Source organism: Mastomys coucha, unplaced genomic scaffold, assembly GCF_008632895.1.
Source record: "Mastomys coucha isolate ucsf_1 unplaced genomic scaffold, UCSF_Mcou_1 pScaffold1, whole genome shotgun sequence".
NCBI lineage: Eukaryota > Metazoa > Chordata > Mammalia > Rodentia > Muridae > Mastomys > Mastomys coucha.
Genome location: NW_022196891.1, coordinates 79,859,362 through 79,886,172, shown reverse-complemented (window position 1 = coordinate 79,886,172; position 26,811 = coordinate 79,859,362). Strand labels below are relative to the sequence as shown.

The 26,811-nt window shown below is 49.7% G+C and overlaps 1 protein-coding gene across 7 annotated transcripts in view; it reads right to left on the bottom strand.

Moving 5' to 3' along the window:
• Susd4 (sushi domain containing 4) overlaps window positions 1-26,811 on the bottom strand; it is a 127,507-nt gene that overhangs the window by 7,106 nt on the left and 93,590 nt on the right. For all 7 annotated transcript variants that reach the window (XM_031337321.1, XM_031337358.1, XM_031337305.1 and 4 more), the window contains one exon: window positions 26,121-26,309. In XM_031337321.1, coding sequence (XP_031193181.1) covers window positions 26,121-26,309 — 189 coding nt within the window. The remainder of the gene's footprint in view (window positions 1-26,120; window positions 26,310-26,811) is intronic.

Sequence of the window (26,811 nt, the reverse complement as noted above, 5' to 3'; positions counted from 1 at the left end):
AAAGTCAGAGTCTGAGTTCTGGCTTTAATGCTGAGGAGCTTTATGCTGCCTGGGGGTGTCCCTTCAGCTGGCACATACCCTCTTCTCCACTGCCCACACCATGGCACAATGATCCCATCCACAAAGGACTCTGTCCAGGCTGGCTGTCATGGGTGCTCAGGAGGTAAGTAAGATGGCCGCCAAGAATGGTTGGTGACCGGGAAGGACAGAGAAAGGGAATCCACAATGTTCACACCTCTGAGAACTCCAGGGATGCGACAGAATGGGCTCCTCCTTTGTGCAGTCTGTCCTCCGTGTCACTGTCTCACCACTGGTCCTCATGAGGCTAATTGGAAGGGTACCCAGTGGCCTCTAGTGCTGACAGGCCCAACGGTGCCCAAGGACCCGTAATGCCTGTGTTGCTGCGAGTGCTGTACATTCGTGGAGACCCTTCCATGGGCAAAGGTACAAGAAGAGTCTGTCTACCAACAGATGAACAGATAAAGGAAACGTGATACAAACCATGGACTATGTACTGGCTGGTTTTGTGTGTCAACTTGACACAGGCTGGAGTTATCACAGAGAAGGGAGCTTCAGTTGGGGAAGTGCCTCCATGAGATCCAGCTGTGGGGCATTTTCTCAATTAGTGATCAAGGGGGTAGAGCCCCTTGTGGGTGGTGCCATCCCTGGCCTGGAAGTCTTGGGTTCTATAAGAGAGCAGGCTGAGCAAGCTAGGGGAAGCAAGCCAGTAAGAAACATCTCTCCATGGGCTCTGCGTCACCTGCTTGAATTCCAGTCCTGACTTCCTCTGGTGATCAACAGCATGTGGAAGTAAGCTAAATAAACCCTTTCTTCCCCAACTTGCTTCTTAGCCATGATGTTTGTGCAGGAATAGAAACCCTGACTAAGACAGACTATCACTCAACATCACTCAGACTTTAAAAGGGAGATCTCTGCCATTTTCAGAAACATGGATGAACATCAAAGGTATGATGCTAACTGTAATACACCAGAGATGGAAAACTCTGCGTGGTTGTGAACTCTCCAGTATGTGGAATGAAAATATATATATTTCATAGAAAGAGAAGAGAGCCGCAAAGCAGGGGAATTAGGAAGGCAGGTCGAAGGACACAGACTTGTCTGTTAGGTACATAAAGGGGACTGGGGGTCTGCTGTATAGCCTGGGAGTTACCCAGGCTGAAGAAATGCTAAGCCATGTTGTTAAAAATCTGCCAAAAGTAGACTCCAGCTCTCACCTCTGGTCAAAGGCAGCTATGGGGAGATGGAAATGGTCACAGCTCAGCTCTAGTAAAAGTCTCGCCATGGAGGTAGACACCCATGTATGAAACTGATGGGGGTGGGGGAAAGCGACACCATGCAGCAAGGTGTTCCTGCTCAGTCAGCTTTCTGAGAAAGCTCCCAAGGGACATCATAGGGTTGGAGAATTACCAGACTGGGTCTCAAAGGCTGCAATACCTCAGGAGGAAAGCCCAACATCGACGTATGTAAGTGGCTATGAGCAGGGTTTCCCCTCACTTGGCTTGAAGAACAAATGACTGTTGAAATCAACCCCCAGGCCAATGAACTCATGATGCTCTTAAGAATGGCTTCGCCCCCGCCCCCTGCCCTGTACAACCCAGTCAGTGTGGTGCAGTTGGCCACATCTGGTTTCAAGCCCTTGCTCTACCACTGAGGATGGGAAACCCCTGTGCTTTGGGGCACCGGGCAGCTAGCGTGACACTTCACCGAGAAGCAATCACTAATGACGGGTTGTTGGAGGATCAGAAGCCCTCTGCGTTGCCCAGCAGGTTCTGACTAAGTAATGGTCATCAGCTTCACCAGTGCTCAGGCTCACTGGAATTCTGCTGCGTCCTTCCGTCCGTCCATCTCAGGATGGGCATTGCTGAGATCTCATGCCTGCTCCTTACACAACGAGGAATGCCAAGAAACGCCACAGCAGCACCAAACCCTTGGAGGACCTGGAGCCATGGACCCCACGTCTCTTCAGAGACCAGTGGTTGTCCCTAGTGGTAGTGGAGGTCTATGTTCTCTCAGAATCGGCATGTGATGGAGACGTGCTTCCTCTAAGGGGAAAAAAATCTATCTGCACACTTTGCATCGTTCTGATTGCTGCACCTGCAAACACCATTAGCTTCGCTGTTAAGGAAACCTCCATGTGGGTAGGTTGGGGTGCAGGGTGACTTGGAGGGAAGCAACCAAAGTATTAATTATAAACTTGTTGGGCTGGGGAGATGGCTCAGTCAGTGAAGTGCTTGCCATGAAAGCCTGAGATTGGAAATTGGTACCCAGCAAGCCTGAATTTGATACCCAGAAAATATACATATATTAAAGCCAGGTGTGTTGTGCACATTTGTAATCCCAGGGCTGGGATAGGTGGAGATGGGTGGATCCTGGGGACTCACTGACAATCAGCTTGGCACAGGTGTCAAGTTCCGGGCCAGTGAGAGACCCAATCTCAAAATTCAGGAAGGAGAGCTGGAGAGATGGCTCAGCAGTTAGGAGCACTGACTGCTCTTCCAGAGGTCCTGAATTCAATTCCCAGCAACCACATGGTGGCTCACAACCATCTGTAGTGAAATCTGACGCCCTCTTCTGGTGTGTCTGAAGACAGCTGCAGTGTACTTATATACATAAAATAAATAAAATCTTAAAAAAAAAATCAGGGTTGAAATCATCCTGAGGAATGACAACTCTGTCCTACACAGGCAGGCACAAATGCACATATGCACATAACCCCAGAAGCATGCACATACATACGTACATACATACATACATACATACATATCAGAAAAGTTATAAATGTAAAGCTTATTTCAAAATCCTAATGTGGGGCTCAAGGGACTCTCACTATCACCTAACACTGCCCCACCATGACACTCTATGTCATCTCCCCCACAGCCTTCCTAGGAGGCAGACAGACTGACAGACACACTTGCCCACATAGTGACTCAGGCACAGGGCAAACAGCCCGCTTCCGGGGCCACGTGTTGAGCATCCATGTGGATCTGTGTGTTCTAAGAGATACCCTGTGGCTCTGCACCATGGTTTCAACTCAACACTCTTTCTGCCCCTGACTCAGAGCCCCTCAGCTATGAGCTCTCAGCGAAAGCTGTGGGTGGCAAGAACAAAGAGTGAGTCCTCTGCAACTTTAGTTTTTAAAGCATTTCTTTTGACTTGAGAGAAGATCCCTAGCCGTTACTGCTTTCCAGAGGATTGTGAGCCTGCATGTCGGGGCGTTACAGAGAGAATCCGAGCTAGGCTCTGCCGAGGCTCAGCCAGGAGTGGATCTTAGTTACAGTCACCCAGGTGTCACTGCTCTGCTCCTTATTTGCCATTCGCTGGACAGAGGGTTATGTCTCCTTGCAGAGCAGGGGAAATTCCTACCTGCCATATGGTTGTAGACTAGCTTTCTATCAGTTGACTCATAGAACTTGACAGAGGTGAGCTAGGTGGGGCAGAGGAGAGGAGAGAAGAGACAGGGACCAGAGAACACAGTCTGCCCTGTGCTGGATACCAATGGCTGGAGCTGGAGCGGGATAGGCAAGCCGGAGGCCTGCCATCAGACCCGTCTCCCAATCGAGGGCCACTTTTCTCCCCATCCTGCCTCTTGGGAATCCCCCTGCCAGTTCTCTTCCTTGCTGTCAAGGTCTGTTCTCACTGTGCACCCCTATCTCTCCCCTCTTCTTGGATAAAAGTACAACAAAGACCCCCATAGCCTTCCTGGGCATTCTGTATGACTACATGTTTCTCTACTTAAGACAATCCATCATAAGTCTGTTGAAAATCCCATTTACTATAGCAAATGCTTTTCTATGCATTGTTGGGTTCAGTTTGCTGATATTTTGTTGGGGGTTTCATATAGCATCCCTGTCTGGTTTGGGTGTTAGGACCGTGCTGGGCACTCAGAATGAGTTAGGCACTATTCCGTTTGCCTCTTTCCCCTTCTCAGCTTCCCATCTATCAAGCAAGAGAAACAATACACACTCACTAGAGTGTAATGAGGATTACACGGGTTAAGGGCTCTGAGCAAGGAGCTTGCTAATGAGAGGATCACACCAGTGGCTTGTTTTCACAGTTAAGAGCGAGACCCACAGCCCGGTTACAAGTGAAGCTGCTGGAGATTTTAGGATCAAGAAGGAAGTCAGCTGGCTGTGTGGGATTTCTCCACCTTGGCTGCCTCTCTGCGTCAGAAGGGATGCTAGCCATGGCGGTCCCCTCCCCAAACACTGGCCAATGCAAGTTCCAATTAAGGGTAAGTTAGAGCGCTTGCCCTCACCCCCTAACCCCTAGCCCCATTGCATGCTCCACACAAAGGACACGCAAACCACAGGCATGCTCGCCTTTGGCTCCATCTTGGTGCACACTGGTTGTGTAGTCATTCCTGCGTGGATGTATGAAGGCCCTTCCAGGGGACACGGCTCAGCTGCCTCACTCTCAGGAGACTGACACAGTTCATAAGCCTAAACGGTTTGCGGAAGCAGGAATGGGCTTTCTGGCAGTCCTGGTTAGCTCCTGGGAGATAAATGACCCTCTTCTCTGAGACTTTCTGTGAGACACTCGGCCTCCATATACCAGCATCTCCTCTCACCAAATAAGGAACAGGCTCATGTTCTGACCTCTCGGTCTTCAGCATGGGATACGATTGGGAGGTTTGTGGAGCCTCTAAGAGATGAGGCTTGGCAGTTGGGAGCGGGACGTTTAGAGGCAATAGCTGCCCCAAGTTCTGGTCTGTTCTCTGGCTTCTGGTCCGTGATGATGCTGCCCATTCCCATCATGCCTTCCCAACACAGTGGTCTGAAACCTTTGTGAAGCTAGGAGACAAAATAAGCCAACCCCCCACTCCCTTAAGTCGCTTCTCTCAGCTGCTTTGGACACAGTGATGCATAAGAAGCCAGCCCAGCACCCCTTCCATCCCTCCTCTGATTTCTTTCCGCAGATGATTTTCTGCTTCTCTCATAGTGTGCATGGCTTGAGGGTCTCTTCAAGGCCAGGCAGCAAATGCCACAGTCTAATGATACTGTGGAAGTGTTAGAAGCAGGGCCATGTGGCTGCCACTATCCCTATGTGGGCCAAAGGGACCTAAGTCACTTCTCCCTCTCCTGTGTGCATCAGACCTACACCCTCATCATCTGAGCTCAAGGAAGGTGAACTAATTCAAGCAAAATTAAGTGGAAGACAAAGCTAGTGGAACATGCTTGTGCATGTTCTAAGCACAGGCTTTTCAGGGTTAGCGGTGGGGCATAGAGATGTGAAAAACCTGCTCTGGGCTTACTGGATTCTTCATTTTCTTATCTCTGTATGTTGATGATATTCTTTACCTTGTTTTAAAAGTCATTTGTTTAACATGCCCCTCCTAATCCCCCCTCCCACCAAGTGAAATGGAAATACATCCCACCTTCAGATAGTAAACTATGTGATCCATGGTGATTGCTGTGGCTGGGGAAGCCATCTTCTTATCTGCTCAAATAAATTTTAGTAGCATGTGCTCATATACTTGAAGGCGCCGGGAATGAAGCCCCAGCCTGCACATCTCTCTAGGGAACTTGGCACCCATGACTGTTGGAAGCTGAAGTTCTTTTGTGTGCAGTAAGATCTTGAATGTGTGCTGGAATTGGAGATGTGTCCAACAGGCGAAAATGGCTAAGAGGCTGATGGCCAGGTATGGTGGTCTTCTGTAATGGAGATGGGGTGTGTACACAGGGAACAAGGGGGTGGGGTCTGGGGATCCTCCAGACACAGGAGGAGAACAGGAAAGGAGAGGCAGAATTTCCATGAAGGTTTGTGTGGTGGTCTGAATAAGAATGACCCTCATAGGCTCATGTATTTGGATGCATAGTAATCAGGGAGTGGCACTACTTGGGAGGGATGAGGAGGTGTGGTCTTGCTGGAGGAAAAGTATTACTGGAGGGGTGGGCTTTAAAGTTTCAAGAGCTGGAGCCAGGCCCAATGGCTTTCTGACTGCCTGTGGATCTGGATATAGAATTCTCAATTACTTCTCCAGCATCATGTCTGCCTGTATCCTGCCATGTTCCCTGCCACGATGACAATGAAGTAATCCTCTGAAACTGTAAGCCAGCCCCAATTAAATGCTTTCCTTTTAAAGAGTTGCCTTGATCATGGTGTGTCTTCCCAGCAGCAGAACACTGACCAAGACAGCAAATATGACCGGTTAAAGACCAGTGTGGGCAAAGAGTAAGGAACATGAGAAAAGGGGCAGGAGGAGAGGGACGCTGTGGGTGGTACAGTCTCTGCCAGGGGAAGGTAGGTCCTATGGGGGCATCACTGACATCTCTGCCCCTTCATGGATAATGCAGGATACCCCAATGAGTTCGGCCCCACCCTGAAAGTACAGATTGGATTCCAATACTGGGAACTTGGGGCTACAATCTTCTGGAGATTTGGGGGTGTGGCTAGGATATCCAGCCATGTCTAATGGAAGAATGACTTTCTTGTCAGGTGTGATAGAAAATCTACCCACGAGAGAAGCAGCAACGGATTGATCTGTTATACTTGATGAGAGTTCTCTTCTGGGATCACTGGGAGGCAGTGGAGAAGGTTTTGTAGTACTGTGGACTCCAAGGATCTGTTTAAATCAGCTATGCAGGGAAGCCCTAAGGAGATGATGGCCTTTAGGCTGAAATCCAGAACAGCTCTGTCCCTGGTGGGGTCTCAGATCAGAACCGGAGCAGAGGCTGTTTGCTAAGAGTTTACAACAAAATACTCAGGAAATTCTACTTGCCCTTGTTGCAAAGCATGGGTGGTTTTAACTTCTCTGTATTTAAATGTGATCCAACTACAGTTGAATCTAACCATGACAGATGGGCCCTGTGTTACTAGCTTTGCCTCTCCTTCTCTTTCAAGAATCCATGTCCACCACAGATTATGTACGTGTGGGTCTGCAATGTACTGTAAATGACCAGGAAAACACACGGGGTTCTTTGGCTATCGAGATGGATGCTGGTCTCATCACAGAGGCATTTGTATTAGTTCCTCGTCTGCCAGTGTGATCAAACTCCAGGGACAAGGTGACTCGCAGAAGGAAGGGTTTATCGGGGATGAGAGTCCATCACGGTGGGGAAGCCTGGCGGCAGGGGAAGGCAGGTGAGAGCTCATAGTCTCAATGACAAACACAAAGCAGAGAGGGGCAGACTGGACATGGGGCAAGGCTATAAACACCCAAAGGCCACCCTTAGTGACCTACTTCCTCAAGCAAGGCACACATTCTTAACCTCCCCAGACGGCACCACCAACCGAAGACCAAGCGTTCAACCACCTCAGCCTATGGAGAGCATTCTCACCCAAACTATGGCAGTATCCATAGCTTTATGAGGCAGAAAGGCCTGGAAGAGCTCAGCCAAGAAGAGCTGGAGAAGAGAACGTGCTGGGCAGAAGGGATGGCGCTCTGAAGGTAAGTCAGAGGCACTGACCCGGAGCCTGGATGGTACCATGTACAAGAGGAGAGGGAGGGCTGCGTAGCAACCAGTCAGGGAGACAGGTTTTCAGTGCATGTGTGGTCCATAGCTCCATGGTAAGAAGTTGGGATTCTGTCAGAAATATGAAGGGAAGCTGTGAAGAGCAAGCACTGGCACAGCCTTAAGTGCCAGTTTCCCTGGGTATGGCTGGCAGTTGGGGGATAACACAGACCTGCAGAGTTATTAGGTCATGTTTGTCATGACCTGTTCAGATGATGGCAGCTTGGATTTTGACAGCGATAACCCGCATGCTGGGAAGGAGAGAGGTAGAACGTCCTTCGGACATTCTAGTTCTATTTCTACGACAAGGTTTTGATAGATGGATTTGGGGCCCCCCTGGGAGAAGAGCCAAGGGCAATGGCCAGATTTCGGACCTGGGCTGATGATGGGGCCATTCACATATTAGGTAGTTTATTTGTGGGAAAGAGTGGTAGTGAGTTCAGCTTTGTTCTGGTTAGACTGGAGCTGCCCATGAGTGGCAATCAGGCATCTGGAGACATGTCCGGGATACATTTAGAGCTCAGCAGTCATAAAAAGACAGTCTTTCTGACCATGGTATGCGGCATGGACTCGTGTACAAGAAAACAGAGAAAGGGTTCTAAATCCAGATACAGAGACATCAGGGGGAGCCAAAGGACAAGCAGAGCATGTTCTCTTGTTTCACAGAGAGAAGGAGGATTATGAGGAAGAGTGAGTGCTCCCTATGAACTGAGAAGAGAGAGTGTGGCCATGGGTTAGGAAGAGAAGTGTGGCAAGGGGGTTGGTGGACATGAGTTAGGAAGAGGAGAATGGCCAGGAGCTAGGAAGAGAAGTGTGTCCATGGGTTAGGGAGAGGAGAATGGCCAAGCCATGGGCTAGGAAGAGAAATGTGGCCATGGGTTAGGAAGAGAAGTATGGTCATGGGTTTGGTGGCCATGAGTTAGGAAGAGGAGAATGGCCAGGGGCTAGGAAGAGAAATGTGGCCATGGGTTAGGAAGAAAAGTGTGGTTGTGGGTTTGGCTACATGGAAAGCACCTTGAGACTTGGTGATAGAATTAAATCCATTTGGAGAGGGCAGAGTCAACGGTGTGGGAGAAGTAGTCTGCTGCAGAGAGGCAGCGAACAGAGTAGCTGGAGAGTCAAAGAGCAGGACCCCATCAGAGTTCTGGACCTTGTCTGTGTTGATATACGTTGCTGGGAGTGGTCCAGCATGGTGGACAACTGGTGATACAGGTAGAGGGACTGGAGGAGGATGGCTGTGAAGGGGTGAGAGTGGAAAGGATCACTCACGAGCAGGGGCACTTGCTTTGGAGGCAGAACTGGATCTGGGCAAAGGCCCAGTAGCTCCAAGGCCAGGGCAGTAGAGAGATGGACAGTGCTCTGTAAAGACTCCTAGTTTCTGAGAGAAGTATGAAGATTGTGTATTATTTATCATAGCCCTTGAACCGTTTATGTATTTCAGCCCATGCAAAAGAGGACAATAAACTTTAAAAATAGCCTAGGCACCTCATTAATATTCCCAGAGGCAGGAGGGGTGATAAGCGCAGAACCCTGTAACCTCCACTCTACAGTGTTTTAAAACTCTTCCAGGCCATGAGTGTAGATGCATTCACTGATCATTTCCTTCTCACTTGTCCCAAAGGCTCACACAGTCCACATGTTCTTCACGTAGGGAAGAGCTTAGATCATGTAGCCACATCTGCCCCACGTGGTTAGTGTAAGAGGTTGCTTGCTTCCCACCACCAGCCACACTGCTCTCTTATTTCTGAGCATTCCTCCAGCCTACATTGCCCATGGCTCTGTGTCTGTCTAGGGTCTAGCCAATGGCCTGTGACTATTAGAGGTAACACACAGCAGCAACTGGTACCATGAGTCTAGGCTAGACCCATAAGTCTCTCCCATATTTTCTAGAATAGGAGTGATTTCCCAGAGGGATCTGAAGCTATATGAGACAGTGGAGCCCATGGACCTTGGGAGGAGACTCAGCACTGACTGACCAACACTCACACCGCACTACGATGTCAACTTCTGTTTGCACCACAACCCTTTACGAACGTTCCTATAGCCCTGCTTTACCTTACACTTGGCACAGGGTGTGAGTAACAGACATGAGTCCTGCTGTGTCAAGTAGCATGTTGTGCCTTCTTAATGCATCCATCTCTGTTATCGCAGCCAGCATGTGCTCTTCCTGCCGTATTAGAGCTGTATTTGAACGGTGTCTTAATGCTTTAAGCCAGTGGTTCCTCAGCCCAGACTGCATATTAGAATCACTCAGGGAACTCTCTGCCTAATTGGTCAGGGCTGGGTCTTGGCCTTGACTCGCTCTTAAGAGTTCTTGAGAAATTCTAATGGGCCATCCAAGTTAGGATGCCCTGCTCTGTGCAGTTGTGATAGACAGTCGGGGAAAACCGATCTCCCTCTACCCACCAGCTGCTGGATGCATGCTTAGCATCTTCAGCGTAGCTAGTATGTGAACGACATTGCCATAGTATCTGGTCTGGTCTTGACCTTTCACTAAGCTCTTACTATGGGGAACTGGAGCCCACAGATCAGCAAGCAGCTTTGGATGTGCTAGGAGTTTAGAAGTGCGGACTCCGGACACGCCCCGACTTACCAAATCACAAATTTTGTGTTAGAGAAATGCCCTGGTGAGGCACATTCACAATGAAGTTAGGCTCAGGGGACTTTGTAGATGAGCCTAGGGATGAGAAGCAAAGAAGCTGGTTCTTAAGCCATAATCTGACCCTGAACTGCAAGGCGTGGTATGAAAAGATCCACGATTCTCTGTGTTGACCTCACCTTCAGGCAGTCTACCATATCATCTCTATCATTCTGCAAGGGGGCTATGGTTTCAGGTAGATATGTCCAGAATCACTTAACTTCTGTCCTGCAGGAGATCTGCAGGCCTGTAGTCATTAAAACTGTCATTGTGGCAGCTGCCCCTAGTCTGACTCAAGCTCAGGTAATGAATCCAGGAAGCTTTATAGACCCCTGCATGCCAGAGTCATAGCTGTTTCCAAGACGACACCTGAAAACCTTGCTTTTAGCTCAGAGAAAACCAATAAACGTTATACAGCACATTGCATTTCCCACTTTTGTTGTAACAACACAGAACACCGATAAATGTGTCCGCCCAAGTAAGCAAACAATCATGCGCCGGGCTCTGCTTGTTTCCAGGCTGGGTAGAAAATGGTGTTCACCTGCTCTGAGATACACTGACGGATGATGTTCAAGATCAATATGACCCAGTAGTCCCCAGGGAGGGGCTGTGATCTGCTCTCCAGCTCAGAGTCACGGCAATGGGGTGTTCCTGAAGAAATACAGCAGGCATCTGTTGACAGCTGTTAGACTTCAGGGTAAAAACAACAACAACAACAAAAAAACGAGGCTTCACATAAGCAACGCGCCTGGTGCCACAGCCGCATCGAAGCCATGGAAGAGTGAGTGCACAGGTGAGGCGGCTGGTGTGAGCCTGCGATTCACTGACAGTCTTTGCAGCAGGGAAGATGGGCTGGAATCAGAAGTTAACGTGTGGTTCTGTGCTCCAAGGCTGCAATTGTTCCCTGGAATGACAGGAGCGGTCTGAGCCGCCCGCCAGCTGAGAATACACCGTGGTGCTCTGAAGTCTGGGCTCGCTCCCTTTTCAACACATAACCTGCTACAGGTGGAACTCCCGGTGGCCATCGCGACTTCTTTATTTCTTTAAGAGAAATCAGGGGCTCCAGATGAAAGGGAGGCATGTGCTCCTCACGGTAGACCAGAAAGCTCTCGTGTAAGAGAGCGCTTGTCACTTGGCTTTTCTCCCTCTCTCTGCAGCTCACAAAGGCCTGCAGCACCAGAGACCATGCAAGGTTCAAGGTGGCTAGGATGGCCTGGTGATTCTCAAACTCTCCCTCCACAGTCTAGACCACGGTGGCACAAAGATAAATCAGTGTGGATGTTCTGAAGCTCAAGATTTTTGCTTGTTTTTTTTCAAACAGACTCATTGTATAGGCAAGACACATACAATCTCTCTCTCTCTCTTTCTCTTTCTCTCTCTCCTCCCTCTCTCCTCTTCTCTCTGGATTTCCCTTAATTACAATAGAAATTTTGCTTAAAAGCACAGAACAGTGAACATTTTAATGGCTCAGTGTTACAAGGTTTCCGACAGGACCCTAATAGTTAAGTATTCTTCATTGGTTATTTCATTTTTAAGTGCAGTTTCTTAAATGAAAGAAAAAAAAAAAACAGAAATAGTGCTGTACTTGAGGAGAACACAAGATTAAGTATTACAACTGTATAACCAAATTAAATCTAGCACCTTTAAAATAAATACTAAGAGCCTCCTTCATAAGTGTGAACGCCCCAATGGGTGAAATATTGCTCTCTAGTACAGAACAATTAACGGCAACATTTGAACACCGGACACGGAACCTTGTAAACCCACAGCTGCATGCATACTGAACATGTTTGGTTTAGCCCCCAACACCCAGGGCTGAAAAGAGATCTGGCTGAGTCTCTCAGGTTCCCAATCTGAAAAGCGATCATAAGCTTTAGGCCATAGGTGAGACGGACATCCGCCTGTTTGAGTCAGACAGAGTTCTTTTGACAGACACACTGGTATGGTTTCCAGTCCAAGCCAGAGCATCCGAGGCCAAGGGAGCACATGCATACAGGCTTAGGATGTAACTTTGACTCAACTGCAGCTATTCATATACAGTGCCAGACGCAGGTGAGAAACCAGAGCCTAGGTGACCCATAGTGGACACACTGGACAATGGCTTTGCCATCGGGGTAACCTAGGGCAACTCAGTATAGCGAAAATGTGGTGTCTGTTTTATTTTCACATTTGCTTATTTGTGTGTGGAGGGCAGAGAGCAACTTATGAGAGTCAGTGTTTTCCTTCAACCACGTGAATTCCAGGCATTAAATTCAGATCATCAGGCTTGGCAGCAAGTATCTTTACCCATGGGACATCTTGCTGTCCCCCTGTGTTACTCTTAATGCACTGTGGCAGACAGGCTGGAAGCAGGAGATGTCTATAGGCTAAGCCTTCCTCTTACTGTTCTAAGCATTAACGTCAGTCTGCCCTGGGGTTGGTTCTACAGCCACTCACAGGGCCACTGCGCTTGCCCCCATCCTTATAATGAACCTCAAAGCCTCAAGCCTTACTTCTAACAAGTACAGCCAAATGAAAAGCTACACTGAGAAGCAGGCTCTGCAGGCAGTCGCTGATGTAAAGTCAGGCATCACCGCCAGATGCTTTTCTAACCCCTTAGCATTTGTCAGCTGCCAGGATCAAAGATCAGGCCCTACCAGGAGGCTCCACCTTCTGGTTTCACCTTTCCCAGGGCCCACAAGGCCCTCAGTTCTCACCTCAGTCTCTCAGGCTGAGCCTTTTTTTTTTTTTGCTTGAAAATGGACAATTTCTTATTCCGATTTTATAGAAAGCCCTAGCGGATGAGGAGATGGTATCCAGAGGCGGCTGTTGGTCCTGTGTGAGTGTGTACATATGTGCCCACATACTGGTGGATGTGGTTCCAAGTTATGCATAGCCAACGGCTACATCTCAGCCTATGGGCAGCGTTCCTAAGACTCAGGATAGCATTAAGTACACCAGTGTTTCCTGCAAGAAAAGGCACATGCTATTTATTCTGTGAAAGGCACCACTGTGACATATGAACAAATGTGGAGAGGAAGGATAGAAAAGAGGCAGGTGGGAGTAAGAACGGGAAGAGTGCCCTGTCCACAAACAAGCAAACAAAGATTGGGAAGGACAGAGAGCCAGTACAGAGCCCATTGCACAAGCTGAAGCACAGAGCCCACACGGCCAGGGGGGCGCTGAGAGGTGGAGTTTTCGGGTGTGATTTGGATGCTGTCAAAAGGTACGGCCTCACCACACAAGGTGGACAGGGACCGGTGTGCCGCTCTACTGTCTCCCGCTCGCATGCCTAGTGCCTCTGGGACAAACGGAAGGCCAGTGTGGTGGTGGTTCCTGAAGGGGCAGTGCGGGAGGGGTGCGAGCTGTAGAGAGAAGGAGAAAAGAAAAACCAAGGAAAATGACCCCAGACCACTCTGCCAGGCTGGCACGGCCCCAGGGCGATGCAGGGAATTTATTGCTTTCTGTGTTGTACCTGATTGCAAGAGGTTTTATTACCATGAAATACAAGCCATCCTACTTCCCAGAGAGGAGAGGAGGAAATAAATCCTGTCTGGAGCAGGGGTGGAAGAGATCCTAGGGTAAAGATGGAAGATTTCCCACTTGCAGTGGCCAGCTATATCCCAAGCATAATGGAGTCGGTCGCTCCTCTTGTGAAGAGCTCAAAGCGCTGGCCACAGTCAGTGAGGTGATTCTTTCTGCTGCTTCGAGGATGCTTAAAGCCTTCCAAAACAAAGGCTTGCTCCTCTGTGAGGCAATGTGAAGGCTTCAGCGGGGACATATATGGTGAGGACCCTGAATCCAGGGAAGGAACCATTTCGGGCATCTGCCTCAAACAGGTGCCCCAGGACAAGCGGCCTGCCGGGTGAGCGTGGGTGGATGGGGCCTGTGGGGAGGCAGACTCTGGCCTGGTAGGGGGTGATTTTCCTTTGGGTGGGGGTTTCCTCTATGGAGGAAGAATCGCCTGTGCTGTTCCTTTGGCTTTAGTTGAAATTTCTCCCCTAAATGAAGTTTATAAAGAAGAACCATTTCATTGTCAAAGCCCAGGAGAGATGAACGTGGCTGGACTCGCTTCCAACAAGAATAAAGGAAAGACAGGAGACAAGACAGGCCCTGCCAAGGGACTAGATCCACTGAATGGTGAGTCCGTGGGAATAGGAGGAAGGAGAGCTTGACCCTGTTTTTGAGGTGGGACATTAGTGAGAGATGAGGCTAGAAATGATCAGCAGCAAAGCCTTAGGTCTTCCTGAAAAATAGGGGGAAAAAAATCTGGCTTTTTGGGAGGGGAAAGGCATGCCTGCCGTGTGTCTGTGCACCACATGCATGCAGTACCCGAGGAGGCCAGAAGAGGGCATCAGATGTCTCGGAGCTGGAATTCCAGAGGGCTATGAGCTGCTAGGAATGGAACCCAGGCCTTCTGGAGAACAACCACTGAGCTCTCTCCAGCTCTAAAGATGTGTGTATGTTTTTAAGAGAAAAATGTCAGTGCTTCTTAATTTAATGTAGGCAGAAAAAAAGGAAGGAGAAGGTGAAGGAGGTGGGGGAAGAGAAGAGGAGGAGGGGGAAGAGGTGGCAGTAGAGAAAGAGGGGGCGAGGGGGGAGGTCCTGGTGGAGGAGCGGGGAGATTGTTCTCAGTGTTAGGACAAAGTTTCCTTGAAGCACAAACACTTGTGACTGAGGATGTGGAAGTCAATCACCGGCAATAACTCATCGTAGAAAGAAAATGTTAGGCGCTGCGATGGCGCTGAGCGCTGCTGTGGCGTGCAAGCCGCTATTCTCGTGTAATCACTCTGCTGTCATGTACGGCAGCCCATGAAAAGTGCATCAGGATAATTTACTATTGCTTATGAGCAACACAGTAACGGGATTGCTTGCTAAGACAATACCCTACCTCCTCAGGGTCACTGGCAAGGTGGCCTCAGGGTCATTGGCAAGGTGGCTGTCAGGTAGACAGTGCCCGTGACAGGCATGTCAGTGCCCAAAGTGGGACAGAACCACTGGCATCGTGTCCAGACCAGAGCACCGAGTCTGCCCTCACAATTGACCTCCGAGTATTTCAGACAGGACTTCAAGAGCCAATCCCTGCAGTGGGGCAAGCCCAAGATTTCCTCTCTCCCAGGCCCAGGAAACACACACACGTCTTCAAAGCAAGTGAAGATCCCTTCATTTTTGAGAATAAGATCCCCAAGCCCCTATGACCTTGCCTGGTGTAAGCCAGGTTCCTGTCTGAGGTTATAAATTAGCCATTCCCTAGCTGCTGACGGCCGGGAGTCTGAGAGGATGCTGGGAGTTTTAGGACCCCCAGCAAACCACCCCTCTACTCTCAAGAAGGCGGAACTAAGGGCACATTTTGCAGAGTTTTATGGCTACATGTGGTGGCACACAGCTGCAATCTCAGCTTTGGAGGCAGAGGCAGGAGGACTGCTGCAAGTTAGAGGCCGGCATCAGCTGCATAACGACTTCTAGAGCAACCAGGGTTGCACAAAAGACAAACCAAACCAACCAACAAACCGACCCATAAGGAAACCTGACCACAACTCTTCTTTCAAAACACCCTGTGTAGGAACACACCATGTAAAAAAATGTCGCCGGGCAGTGGTGGCGCATGCCTTTAATCCCAGCACTTGGGAGGCAGAGGCAGGCGGATTTCTGAGATCGAGGCCAGCCTGGTCTACAGAGTGAGTTCCAGGACAGCCAGGGCTATACAGAGAAACCCTGTTTCGAAAAACAAAAAAACAAACAAACAAACAAACAAAATGTCACACAGAGCTGGCTGGAACAGGTACAGCCCGGGACAAAGCTACATGGGAACTGCTTTTGCATGTTTTTGTCATGTTTTACCTGACCCCTCTCTCAGGTGATGTGGTGGGGGAGGAGAGAACTTGGGGAACACGTAAGCCGGGTGGCCTCCTTGCACTTCCTGTGAAGAGAGGCCTCACGCTAAGGCTGGCGAAAGAGGAGAGAGGAAAAGGCAGGCGGAGAGAGGGCTCTTTTCTTCGCTCTCTGCTGATTCAATTTTATATTGCAATCCAGCTGCTGCCGGGATGGCGGGTAAGTCTGCAGGGAGCCTCAAGGGCCAGGAGAGGCTAATGGAGACTGTGCCCTGGCCAGCTGGTCTACTCAGAGGGTGGGGAGCCGAGGGGGAGGGGCTGGGTGACTGCCTGGTCACCGCTATTATCACTACAACTGAGCTGAGCAAGACCTGAATTCTAAAAGGCAGAGCCTCCTGCGGTCAGTACAGCTCTGGGTGGTCCTGAGGCTTTACCTGAGAAGCAGATGGGGTAAGGGGTGGGGGGAAAGAAGTAACTCCCACAGTGCCCACCACCACGGTACAGAGGTATGCAGGGCATCTTGGGGACCATCATATGCCACATCCTCTCCACCCCGCCACGCACATGCAGAAAAAGCGTTTGCATACTAAAATTCCACGCTATAGGGACAGTGATGGATGCGGAGCAAGTCACACCATGTCCTTGGCATCCCTCCAAGGAAGGTAATGGGACGTTCAGGGAAAGACCGCCATCTTGTGGCAGGGCTGTTTCTGAATCTGTCTGTGTACCTTGTAGGTGACACCCAAGGCCAGGGGCGTCATTCAGCCTGTTCCCTTTCTGTACAAGGACACATTACTTGGAACTGGCTCAAGGCTGGAGAAAGTTGACAAAGGGCATGTCTATCTCTCAGACGGCCCTCCACAAGCAGACAGGATGGACAGTGGCTCTTAGGGGAGCAAGGCTGACTCTGTGGCTGAGTTGGTGGCCTCCCCAACTGGAATCGCATGCCCCAAATCACAGACCTCCACCAACACCTCTCAGAGGCAGCCTCCCTGGGCAGAGTATACACCAGTCTCTGGTATACACCAGTCAGAAAATGTGGCTGTCAGGAGGGGGCGTCTGGGTCCTACAAGGGCCACAGGGGTGGTGTTAGAAGGCCTGGGTTTCAGGAGACACACATTCTGGAACACGATTTTTGTTATGCTTTTCTTTCGGTTCTACTTCAAGTCCAGACAGAGTAGCTTCCAGTGATTTTTTTTGCTGAAATCTAATCCAAGGCTTGGGGAAGATGGAGGGCTCTCTGTGGCTGATATCACACCTGCTTGTGACCAAGAAGTGATCAGAGAATAAAGGCCCCACCATGTGGGGCTTGGAGGAGGAACTTCAAAATGACAAGAGAGCTAAGGCAGTTTGGGGAAGGAGAATACATCTGGGGTCAGGGCTGGGGAGAAGGGGAGGGCCTCTCTTCCAGCAAGGGACTGCTCTAAGGACAGACACAGGAATATTGCTTCCCCATGCTCAAGGATGCTGATACAGAGGGGAGGGGTGGCGGAGGAGCATGGGCCCTCCCCATGCCAAGCATCCTGGTAGGGTCAGAGCCTAGAGCTGTATGAGGGCACAGCACCTACAGACCCCAAGGCCACCGCCAAGCCAGCTCCGAATGTTCCCACTCATCTACACAGAGGTGTCTGAGCCTGGCATGGTAGGGTGGCTGGGAGGCACGGGGGTCATGTCTACGGCTTTGTCTCCTATAATCCGTAATTCAGAATGAGCATCAGAAAATGAGCTGGCTATGGTGGCCCAGGCCTGTCATTTCAATACTCCAGAGGTTGAAGCAAGAGGACAGCAAATGTAAGGCCAGCCTGGAGAGTCTATAATAACAGGTGCTATGGATAGACCTCAGTACCAGAGCACCTGCCTGGTGTGTCCAAGGCCCTGGGTTCAATACCTCGCTCTGCAGGACTAAAAAAATAACTGTCAGACCCATGATGTTCCTTGGGCTGGGGGAAGGGGGGGGGATGCTTCTCCTTGCCTTTCCTCTGTTTTCAAACTCCTGAGCAGAATACTTTATAGAGAACTAAGCTGCATGTCTAACCCAACCTTTCTTATTTGGACAACCAGGTAGAAGAGGGAGAGATTCCAAGTCTCTCTCACTTGCTCTGTGAAGGGCAGCGGCAAGCAGCTGACACACATGAGCCGAGGACCCCACCTGTGCCTGAGGGAGCAACCTGGTAGCGGTGGGTTTCATCACAGGCTGTGATTGACAGCCACTCTCTTGGGAAGAGCTGGGCTTCCAGTGCTCTCAGTTTCTCACCTACCCTTTCCCCCTCCTCCTTTCCCCTCTACCCCCTGGACCCCCCTAGCATGAGAGTGGGTGCTGGGTTTGTGAGGTGAGGTAGCCTGTCTCCTAGGAGCTCTCTGTGACAGGCAAAGAAGGTCTCTAACCAGAAGACTTCAGATTCCTGCTGCCTGGCTTTCAAGTCCCCAGGGGCTTCCTGGTGAAGGCAGGAATTCCAGAGGGAGAAATCGTGACAGGCACCTGCCAAGCCGGTCGCCTCTTATGTGTTTTGACTTGTTTTATGTGTTTCTTATGTGTTTTGAATGTGTTTTGACTTGGGAACAAAGAACACCACAAACAACAACAACAACAACAGCAACAACAACAAAAAACCCTATGAGTCTTCCACATCCAAACTGGCTCTGACGTTCGATCTCAGATTGGAACCTTTCAAGTTATTCAGCACTTGGCCAATATTCTTCACTTTCCTATTTTTCCTCCTTTTCTCATGAAAGGCTGCCAATCTGAAAGGCCCCTGGGCACTCGTGGGTTCTGAGGAAACCACACTGCAGCCTGCTCTGTGACTGGATCGGTCACTCATTACATCTCCCTCTTATCCTGTGAGCTGGGCCTTGGACAGGCACCACAGATCATGCTGGGCACTGTGATTCTGAGGACCGGTCAGCTTTGCCTCCTCCTGGTTTAAACACCAGGCATGAGGCCGAGAGACAGCCTTGACCACACAGGGGGAAGTGTGTGTGTGGGGGGCAGCGACTGTTGAAATCATAAGACAAAGCTTCTACTGCAGCGGTTCTCAACCTGTGGGTCTCAGCTCCCAAAGGCCATTGGAAACCACAGGGGCTTATGCTATCATCCATAACAGTAGCAGAATCATAGTTATAAAGTAGCAATGGGGATACTTTTACAGTAGGGAATCAAACCTGAGGAACTGTGTTAAAGGGTCACTGCTTTAGGAAGGTTGAGAAGCACTGCTCTGGATCGACAGGAGCCTTCTTGGGGGAAATCAAATGGAAAAGCACACCAACCTCTCTGGAGATGATCCACCCGGCGGCAAGTGACTCACCAGCTCTTCTCAACTCTCTCAAAGCCAGGAAGGCCTCACTCTGGAAGTGCCTTCTGCCCAGCCTCGAAGCAGGCAGGCAGGCAGCAAGCACCCTGGCTAACGGACAGATAGGGTACTTTTCTGTCTACCTCCACTTACAGGCAATGAGTTCCACCGAGAGCAGCACCAGCTATGGGAGGCCCGGAGCAGCAGAGACTTTCACGAACTAACTAGTCTCTGGGCCTTGTAGACTCCAGTGCAGCTAAGCATAAAAAAACGTTTGCCGGATGAATATATGAATCTCACAGGCATTTAATTAAAATAGCAAATGGTGTCAATTGGAGTGTCTTCTCTTTTTCAGCGTCTAGTCTCACGGGATGTTTAGTCCTTTCTAGAGGGAATCATGGTCCCTCTTTTATTTCTAGAATCTACTGAGAGAAGGACTTCTGACTTCAGGCCCGGATCCTCTAACTCAGCAGTTAGGGACCGAGTGCTAGTGTAGTGTGACCAACCACTTTTCCCATCTGCCATCACGCCTTCCCTTCTGTGACAGACTGTAATATCCTCTAAAGACAGTACCTTGAGCCGCAAAAGAGACTGCGAACGTTAGAACAATGTTGGGATAGCTAACGACTATGGGGACTTTAGAAGTTCAAATGCATTTTGCAATAGGAGATCGCCATGAGATTAGTGGGGTGTGGGCGGGGTTGATTTATGTCCATGAGCATTGTGGAATGGGGGACAGGATTGGTTTGAATGTAAAATGCCCCACACGGGCTGGTATATCTGAACCCTTGGTCTCCAGCTGGAGTGCTGGGAGTAAAACCTTAGGAAGGAGTAGCTTCCTGTAGCAAATGGGTGTGAGCTTTGTGACTCCGTAACCCAGCTCCACTTCTGCCTCTCCTGTCCCTTCGTGAACACCTTGTGAGCAACCACCTCACCCTCCTGCCACCATGCCCTCCCCATCACAGTATACCATGTCCCCTCAAAGTGTACACTCCAAACCAACCTGCTCTTCCCCCCAGATGAAGAGAGGCAGGGGAAACGAATATGTGTTGGGGATAGGTTCTAACGCTTTGTCTTAATTCGACTCCCCAAATCACACGGGAATCTACGTGTCTAGACGCTGAGGGTCCCAGTCCCCCATTGGTTTTTGATTTATCAATAAAGAGCCAGCGGCCAATGGCTGCTCAGGGTGAAAGAGGCGGGGCTTTTAGGATGCCTGGGCAGGAAATGTAGAAGAGAGAAGGAACAGAATCGCCATGATGGGGAATCGGAGAGATCAGGTTTAAGAGCTGCAGGAGAGAAATCATCCAGCAATATAGGTACAAAGGGAAAGTGGCCCCATGAGAGGGCTGCCCAGAAGGAAATGGGGCTGGAAAGATAAAATATGGATTTAGAAAGTGTTAACTCAGGAATACTGGAGCTGAGTGTATGCTAGCCATGGGGAGGTTTAGAAGTGAGCTAGTCAAATAAAGCTTGCATGTGTTTGTGTGTGTGTTTTCATTCACGAATCCAGAGAACTTTGGGGGTTGGCAAGAAGTGCGGTCACCGGAGCTCAGATCAGATTAACAATTTACAGCTATTTACAATTTACAAATTTGGGTGCAGACTTCTTATGTGCACAGGAGTCTTAAGCCAAAGACTCTGAACTCCAAGTTCATGCTTCAGTCGCCTCTTCTCTTGACCTTTCCTCTCCTCTGTATTTGAGTGGTCACGTGATCACTGTTGTCCCTGACCTACCATTTGTGAAAACGGTTATTAGGAATTTCTCTAACTAGACATCCTTAGCACACACTCTACTTCCTGTCCATTTGGAAGCCTGGATGTTAAGAGAATGCTCTAGACACTAAACGCTTTCTGAGGGTTCATCCTCTTGAAGAAGAAGAGCCCGCTTCTACAGCCACACACAGCTGTCTCCCACACAGTCCCGGCCTCAGTGTGCTCTGGGGATTCTAGGCAGTTGCTATCTCCTTTTCTTGACCTGTATGCCCACCTGCTTCCTTCTAACATTTAGAGCACGTGTAGTTGACTACAAGTAGTTAAGAGTCGGACTGCCACCTGAGTAGTTCACTTGTCTGATGCCCTCGCACTCTCTCCCACACTCACATCCTACAAGCCCTTGGACGAGCACCCTCCACACACACTAAGGCATTCACACAGCCTGACGAGCTCTGTGGAGCTCCAGAAGGGAATCCTTTCACACAGGAGAGACCCCACACTTCCTAAAGCTTAAGGGCAGGCAGAAAACACACCATGGCTTGGACTCTGGGAAAATAAAGAGCCATATATCTCCGGGTAGAAATTTCACTTTGCCGTTGTGATTATCTCCCACTAGCCTGCCCTCCCACCCCTGCCCACAGCAGAAGCCCTGATGTGCCCTGTGGTGAAAGTAGCTGCATGTGGACATCAGACTATGGTGATGACGAGGGTCTCCAGAGTCTGTTAGATTCTCGACTCTGCAAATAACTGAATCATGTCCTCTGTTTTTCCTTGGAGTTCCCTGGTGCCTAGCTCGGTATTGCTCTGGGCTTCGTGAGTGTTGGGTAGACAGGTAACAAAGCTCTTAGCACCCAGAGACGGGAGACTGCTCATGCTCACTAACAAAGGCGTTTTATAAAAAAGATTTGCATTCAGCAAGGAAGTACGTATGGGAAAGACACAGGCAGAGGTTAGCAGTCACGAAGGTCAAAAGGCCTGAGAGGGGAAAGATCTGAGACGCAGCCACATGAGGACAGACAGACAGGCCTCCAAAAACAGGCCAATGTATAAGGATCATGGGATACCTTCAGGCCCAAACAGATCAATATATTCGTTTGTCATAGCAGTGGTTTAAGACCGTATGTTCTCAGGGTCTTTGCCACATGATATAAATATGGAAACACATGTTCCTTCCAGAATGTGCCTGCTGCCAGCAAGATGGGAATAGCAGCGCAGGGCTTCGATAACCTTTGGTCCTTGGGACTCTTGATGGCACTGCATGACCTTTGCTTCCAGGCCATCAACTCTTCATGCAGCCTGACCTTGAAGGCAGGGTCACTCACACCTGCCATTCAAATGTTGGCTCCGCCCACTAGGGAGAAGTGGGGCCTCGTGGTGCAAGGAGTTTACACAAGTCCTGCCAGCCAGCCACCAAGGTGTCACTGCCTCAGGCTGTGACAGGGACCCATGCTCTCTGCTGCCTTGCTGGCTCAGCTGTAGCCAGGGACACCCGGTCCTGCTGGGAGGCAGCAAGGAGTGCTGACAAGGATGGGCCTCCCTCAGGCATTCCTCTAGGGAGATAACTGGACCTGAACGATGAATCCTTTACTATGCAACAATTATTTAAAATCCTTTTTCTACTTCAAAGACAACTATAAAAGTACCAGACTATCTTCCTGTTAGACCATAAGGCAATCCCTACTAGTGAACTAGGCTCGACCAATGGCTTTGAAGTGACAGAGGCCCAGGCTTGAGTCCCCAGCTCCATCTTGTACTCCATAGCTCCTGTCACTGAGCTTTTAGAAGCCTGGGTTTGCGCATCCGCCAGACAGCTGAGAACAGGAAGGAGATGTTAGGAGGGCACAGAGGGTTAGATGGTGAGGGCACAGCACACAGCCTGTCAGCTTTCAGTTAAGTGATCACTTGTTTTGTCTCAAGACGGGGTTTCTCTGTGTAGCTCTGGCTGTCCTAGAACCCATTCTGTAGACCAGGCTGGCTTCGAACTCACAGAGATCTGCTTGTCTCTGCCTTCTGAGTCTGAGATTAAAGGCGTGTGCTGCCATCCCTCCTTAAGTCATCATTATTATTATGAAGTATTTCCAAACACAGTTAAGAACGTGCAGAGAGCCAGAACAACACTTGACCAACCAGAGAGTGACACAATACGTGAGTCTTAAAGCCTGGGCATTTTATTCATAGCCATAACTAACTTAGGGTGACCTTATACCTGAATCTAAGAGTGACAGTACCCTTGACTATCACCAGATGACCAATACTCCTTAAAAGTATTACATTTGCTCTCATCCCAAAGCCTTATAGTTCCATGAAGTATGACCAAAATCATTTTCTATTCTAGTCTATTTAAACTCGTGTGTGTGTGTGTGTGTGTGTGTGTGTGTGTACACGCGTGTGCCTGTCTGTCTGTCTGTGTATGGTATGTGCACATAAGAGCAGGTAGGTGGAGGCCAGGGGCAAAGGATGCCCCTGTCCCTGGAGTGACAGGTTGACAGGTGGTTGTGAGCCATTTGTCGTAAGTGTGGAAACCAAACTTGTCTCCTCTTCAAGAGTGGCTAGTATAAGATCTTAACCACTGAGCCAGCCCCCCCTGGCCTGCTTTATTATTTCTGAGATGGAGTTTTCTGTAGCCAAGGTTGGCCTTGACTCACCATATAGCTAAGGAGGGCTTTGAACACCTGGTTCTCTGAGTGCTGGGATATGGGTGTATGCCACCATGCTCGGCCTATGTAGTATTTGGGGGCTGAATCCAGTGTTGTGAGTACTGAGCAAGCTACTGATCATGTTAGGTCTGGGGACAGCTACCGTGTCATGCATGAGTGACAGGTCCATGGAGGGTAGGAGGCTGGTGATCTGTAGGAGTTTAAGAGGTTGAGGAAAGCTTTTTACAGAACTCTTGCCCACCCCACTCCCTGCTGGGGTCAGAACGCTAATGGATTTAAAAGCCCCGAGGAATACCGGGATACACGGCACAGTTAGGTAGTTTTTACTGCACCGTAAAGAAAAATCAAATTATATGAAATGTGTTCTTCATAAGACGGGGAGAAGGGGAAACGTGGGAGGCCGGCGAAGAGTTAGACTGTCAGCGCTGCTGCTCTCTCTGCTGCTTCAGTGAGCATCTCCCCAAGGACTACTAGTTGTGGTCCTGAGCAACCAGCATCCCTCTGGCTTACTCCGCCTGTGGGCTTAGACTTGTAGCTTTTATACTTCCGACCTATGTTGCTTTGGACGGGCTCACGGATATTTTGGAGGGAAGGGCATTAACAACCAAGATGCAAAAGTTATCTTTTAAACCCTGTCTTGAATTCCACGCTCCCCCGCCCCCCCCAAAAAAGTAATCTTTTTTCTAAAAAGTGGTGGGAGTGGGGAGGGGAAGGCATCGAGTGGCCCTCCTGGTGTGGGCGGTGCTCTCCTGGTGTGGGCGGTGCCCTCCTGGTGTGGGCGGTGCCCTCCTGGTGTGGGCGGTGCCCGGATCCTTCCGTGCAACAGCCAGCAGCCAGAAGCTGCTCCCAGCTCCCTGTGTATAACCCTTAGATCACTGCCTCTGAAGTCTGATGTTGTTTTATGTCTATCCATATCATATTCTCCAGGCTCCATAAAAGGCGGCTTTCCAAGTCCCCCAGTGAAGCTTATAGACTCTGACTACTTCAAATGCAGTTAAGGCAAATTTGAAAAGATGCTAAAACAGGCATTTCAATTTGACAAAATCCTAACAATGATATCTTTAAACTACCCTTGATTTTGGGGTTATGTGAATATGGAAAATCCTCCAGGAACTAGGAAGTGAGCCTTTTAGTGACAGCCAGAACTCACCACGACCCACCTGCAGTATGCGGACAATGGAGAGGTGACTACACTGGAAGGGGGGGTGGGGAGGCTGGGAGATGGGGAGGTGGGGGGTAGCACCTTGTCTCTGGAGACTAGACTAGCCAGCTTTAGCAAACAGGGGTACAAAACAGTCAATTCTATTTGAATTTTAGATGAAGAATACACACACACACACACACACACACACACACACACACACACAGCTTCTACTGAATGCTCCCATTGAAAACTTCTTTGCTATATAGGTAGGGTGTCTCAACTTTAACCTTCTATCTTGGCCTTTGTCCCCTATAAAATCTGGCCCTGTGGGAGACAGGGGTGTGTGGGGACTTTAAGACATTGCAGACTTTAGCAGATGAATGGCATGGGGCGGCCATCCCTCCCTCCACCCCTTCAACTCTCTTGTCCAAGGAGGCTGCATGGCTCTGGCCAACTCTCTCCACATTGGCCCTTCCTTTAGAAATAAAGACCTTCTCCCACTGCTCTGAGAACCTTCTGCAGCCCCCGCTTCTTACAGGACACTCTGTACCCCGCTTCTCCTGGGGAAAGCCAACAGGGAAGCTGCCGGCCTCTGCTGCTGCTAATTTGGAGGGACTGGTTTGCTCTGGCGTGTTATGGTTTTTCGGGGGTTGGGTTGTGGACAGGTTTGGAGGGGGTTCTCGAATGGAAGTTTTCTCCCCCCCCCCCGCCATTTCCACCCACTTACCCGGATGTGAAGGAAGAAGCACATCAGGTGAAACTTCAAGACCTGAGACACACCGGGGCTGAGGCCTGGCATTAGATTTCAGGGGGAGGATATTAGGAACCCAAGGACGCACTGGCCTGATTCTGGAAATGGAACCGGTGCCGCCCTGTCCCCCAAGACCCAGTCAACACAAACCCCCTAATTAGTGGTCTTTATCAACACACACTCTATAACCATTCAGATTTCATAAAGACAGGGAAGAGACAGCTCTTGCTTTCAGGCTTCGTGTCTTACAGCCAAACATTTACGGCTTCACTGTAAATGCATGGGAAAATGAAAGAAACATTGATACCACAATAAAAAGAGGGGTGAGACGGATGGTGTCACCATGCCATCTGTTATCATCATCCGGTGCAGAGAAAATTAATTTCTGAAGGCATTTCATTTAACTTTGCAATACTCTGCAGTCTGATATTTGCTTTTTGTTTTTTTTTTTTTTCCAGCTTTTTTCTTTTTTCTTTATTCACCTTCTTCCCCTAAAATCTAAGAATGGTGACAGGTGGGTGGGGGAGGGGCGCGTTTAATGTAAGTACAGCTCCAGGTCAGGTGGGTGATCTGGACTTAGGAAAGCAAAGGTCCCTACTGGCCGCCATCAGACACCTCCCCATCCAAAAGGTTTCTATGTGTTACCTTCCAGAGCAAGGCACCGGGGTGGGCTGGACGACCAGATAAGGTTGTGCAAGCACTCGATGTTCTCGGAACCCTCGAGTTTAAATCCAGGGAAGCAGCGATAAGCGATCACAGTTCCCACAGGGAAGGAGGTCTGGAACTCGGAGATGTTCACGTAGCCATTGGTAGCGGCTAGAGGTCTCAGGCAGCCTGTGAAAGCAAAGTGGAAAGGTCTCACTGGGCTGCCTTTGCATATGTGTCCGGCCAACGGCACGGAGGAACTCTGGGATTGCCTCTTAGCAACAAGAGGCCATTGTAGACGTGGGCCACAAATACAGAGATGTTTGCTGGTATATCTGAGACGGTGCCGTGGGGGTCAGACAAAGGGTTAGGAGGAAAAGAAGGAGGCAAGCAGGGTATGGATTAGTGTATCCCTAGCCAGGTGAGCCTGTCCCAAATGGACCATTAGCATCACTTGAGGGGCTTTTACAACCCAGCGGTGCCTGGGAGCCATGCCCAGGAAGAGAGCCTGGTGTCACTGTATGTTTATGAAGCTCCCTGTGTCATTTAAGATGACATCGGGGCTGAAGACACTGAGGCACCCTAGCAGGGAACAGACACCCTAATGGCTAGGGATCTGTGACTTGGGCAGCCTATGTTCTAAACTCAGTCATGGGACAGAGTCTTGCTGTGCTGGTCCCACTGGATTTCT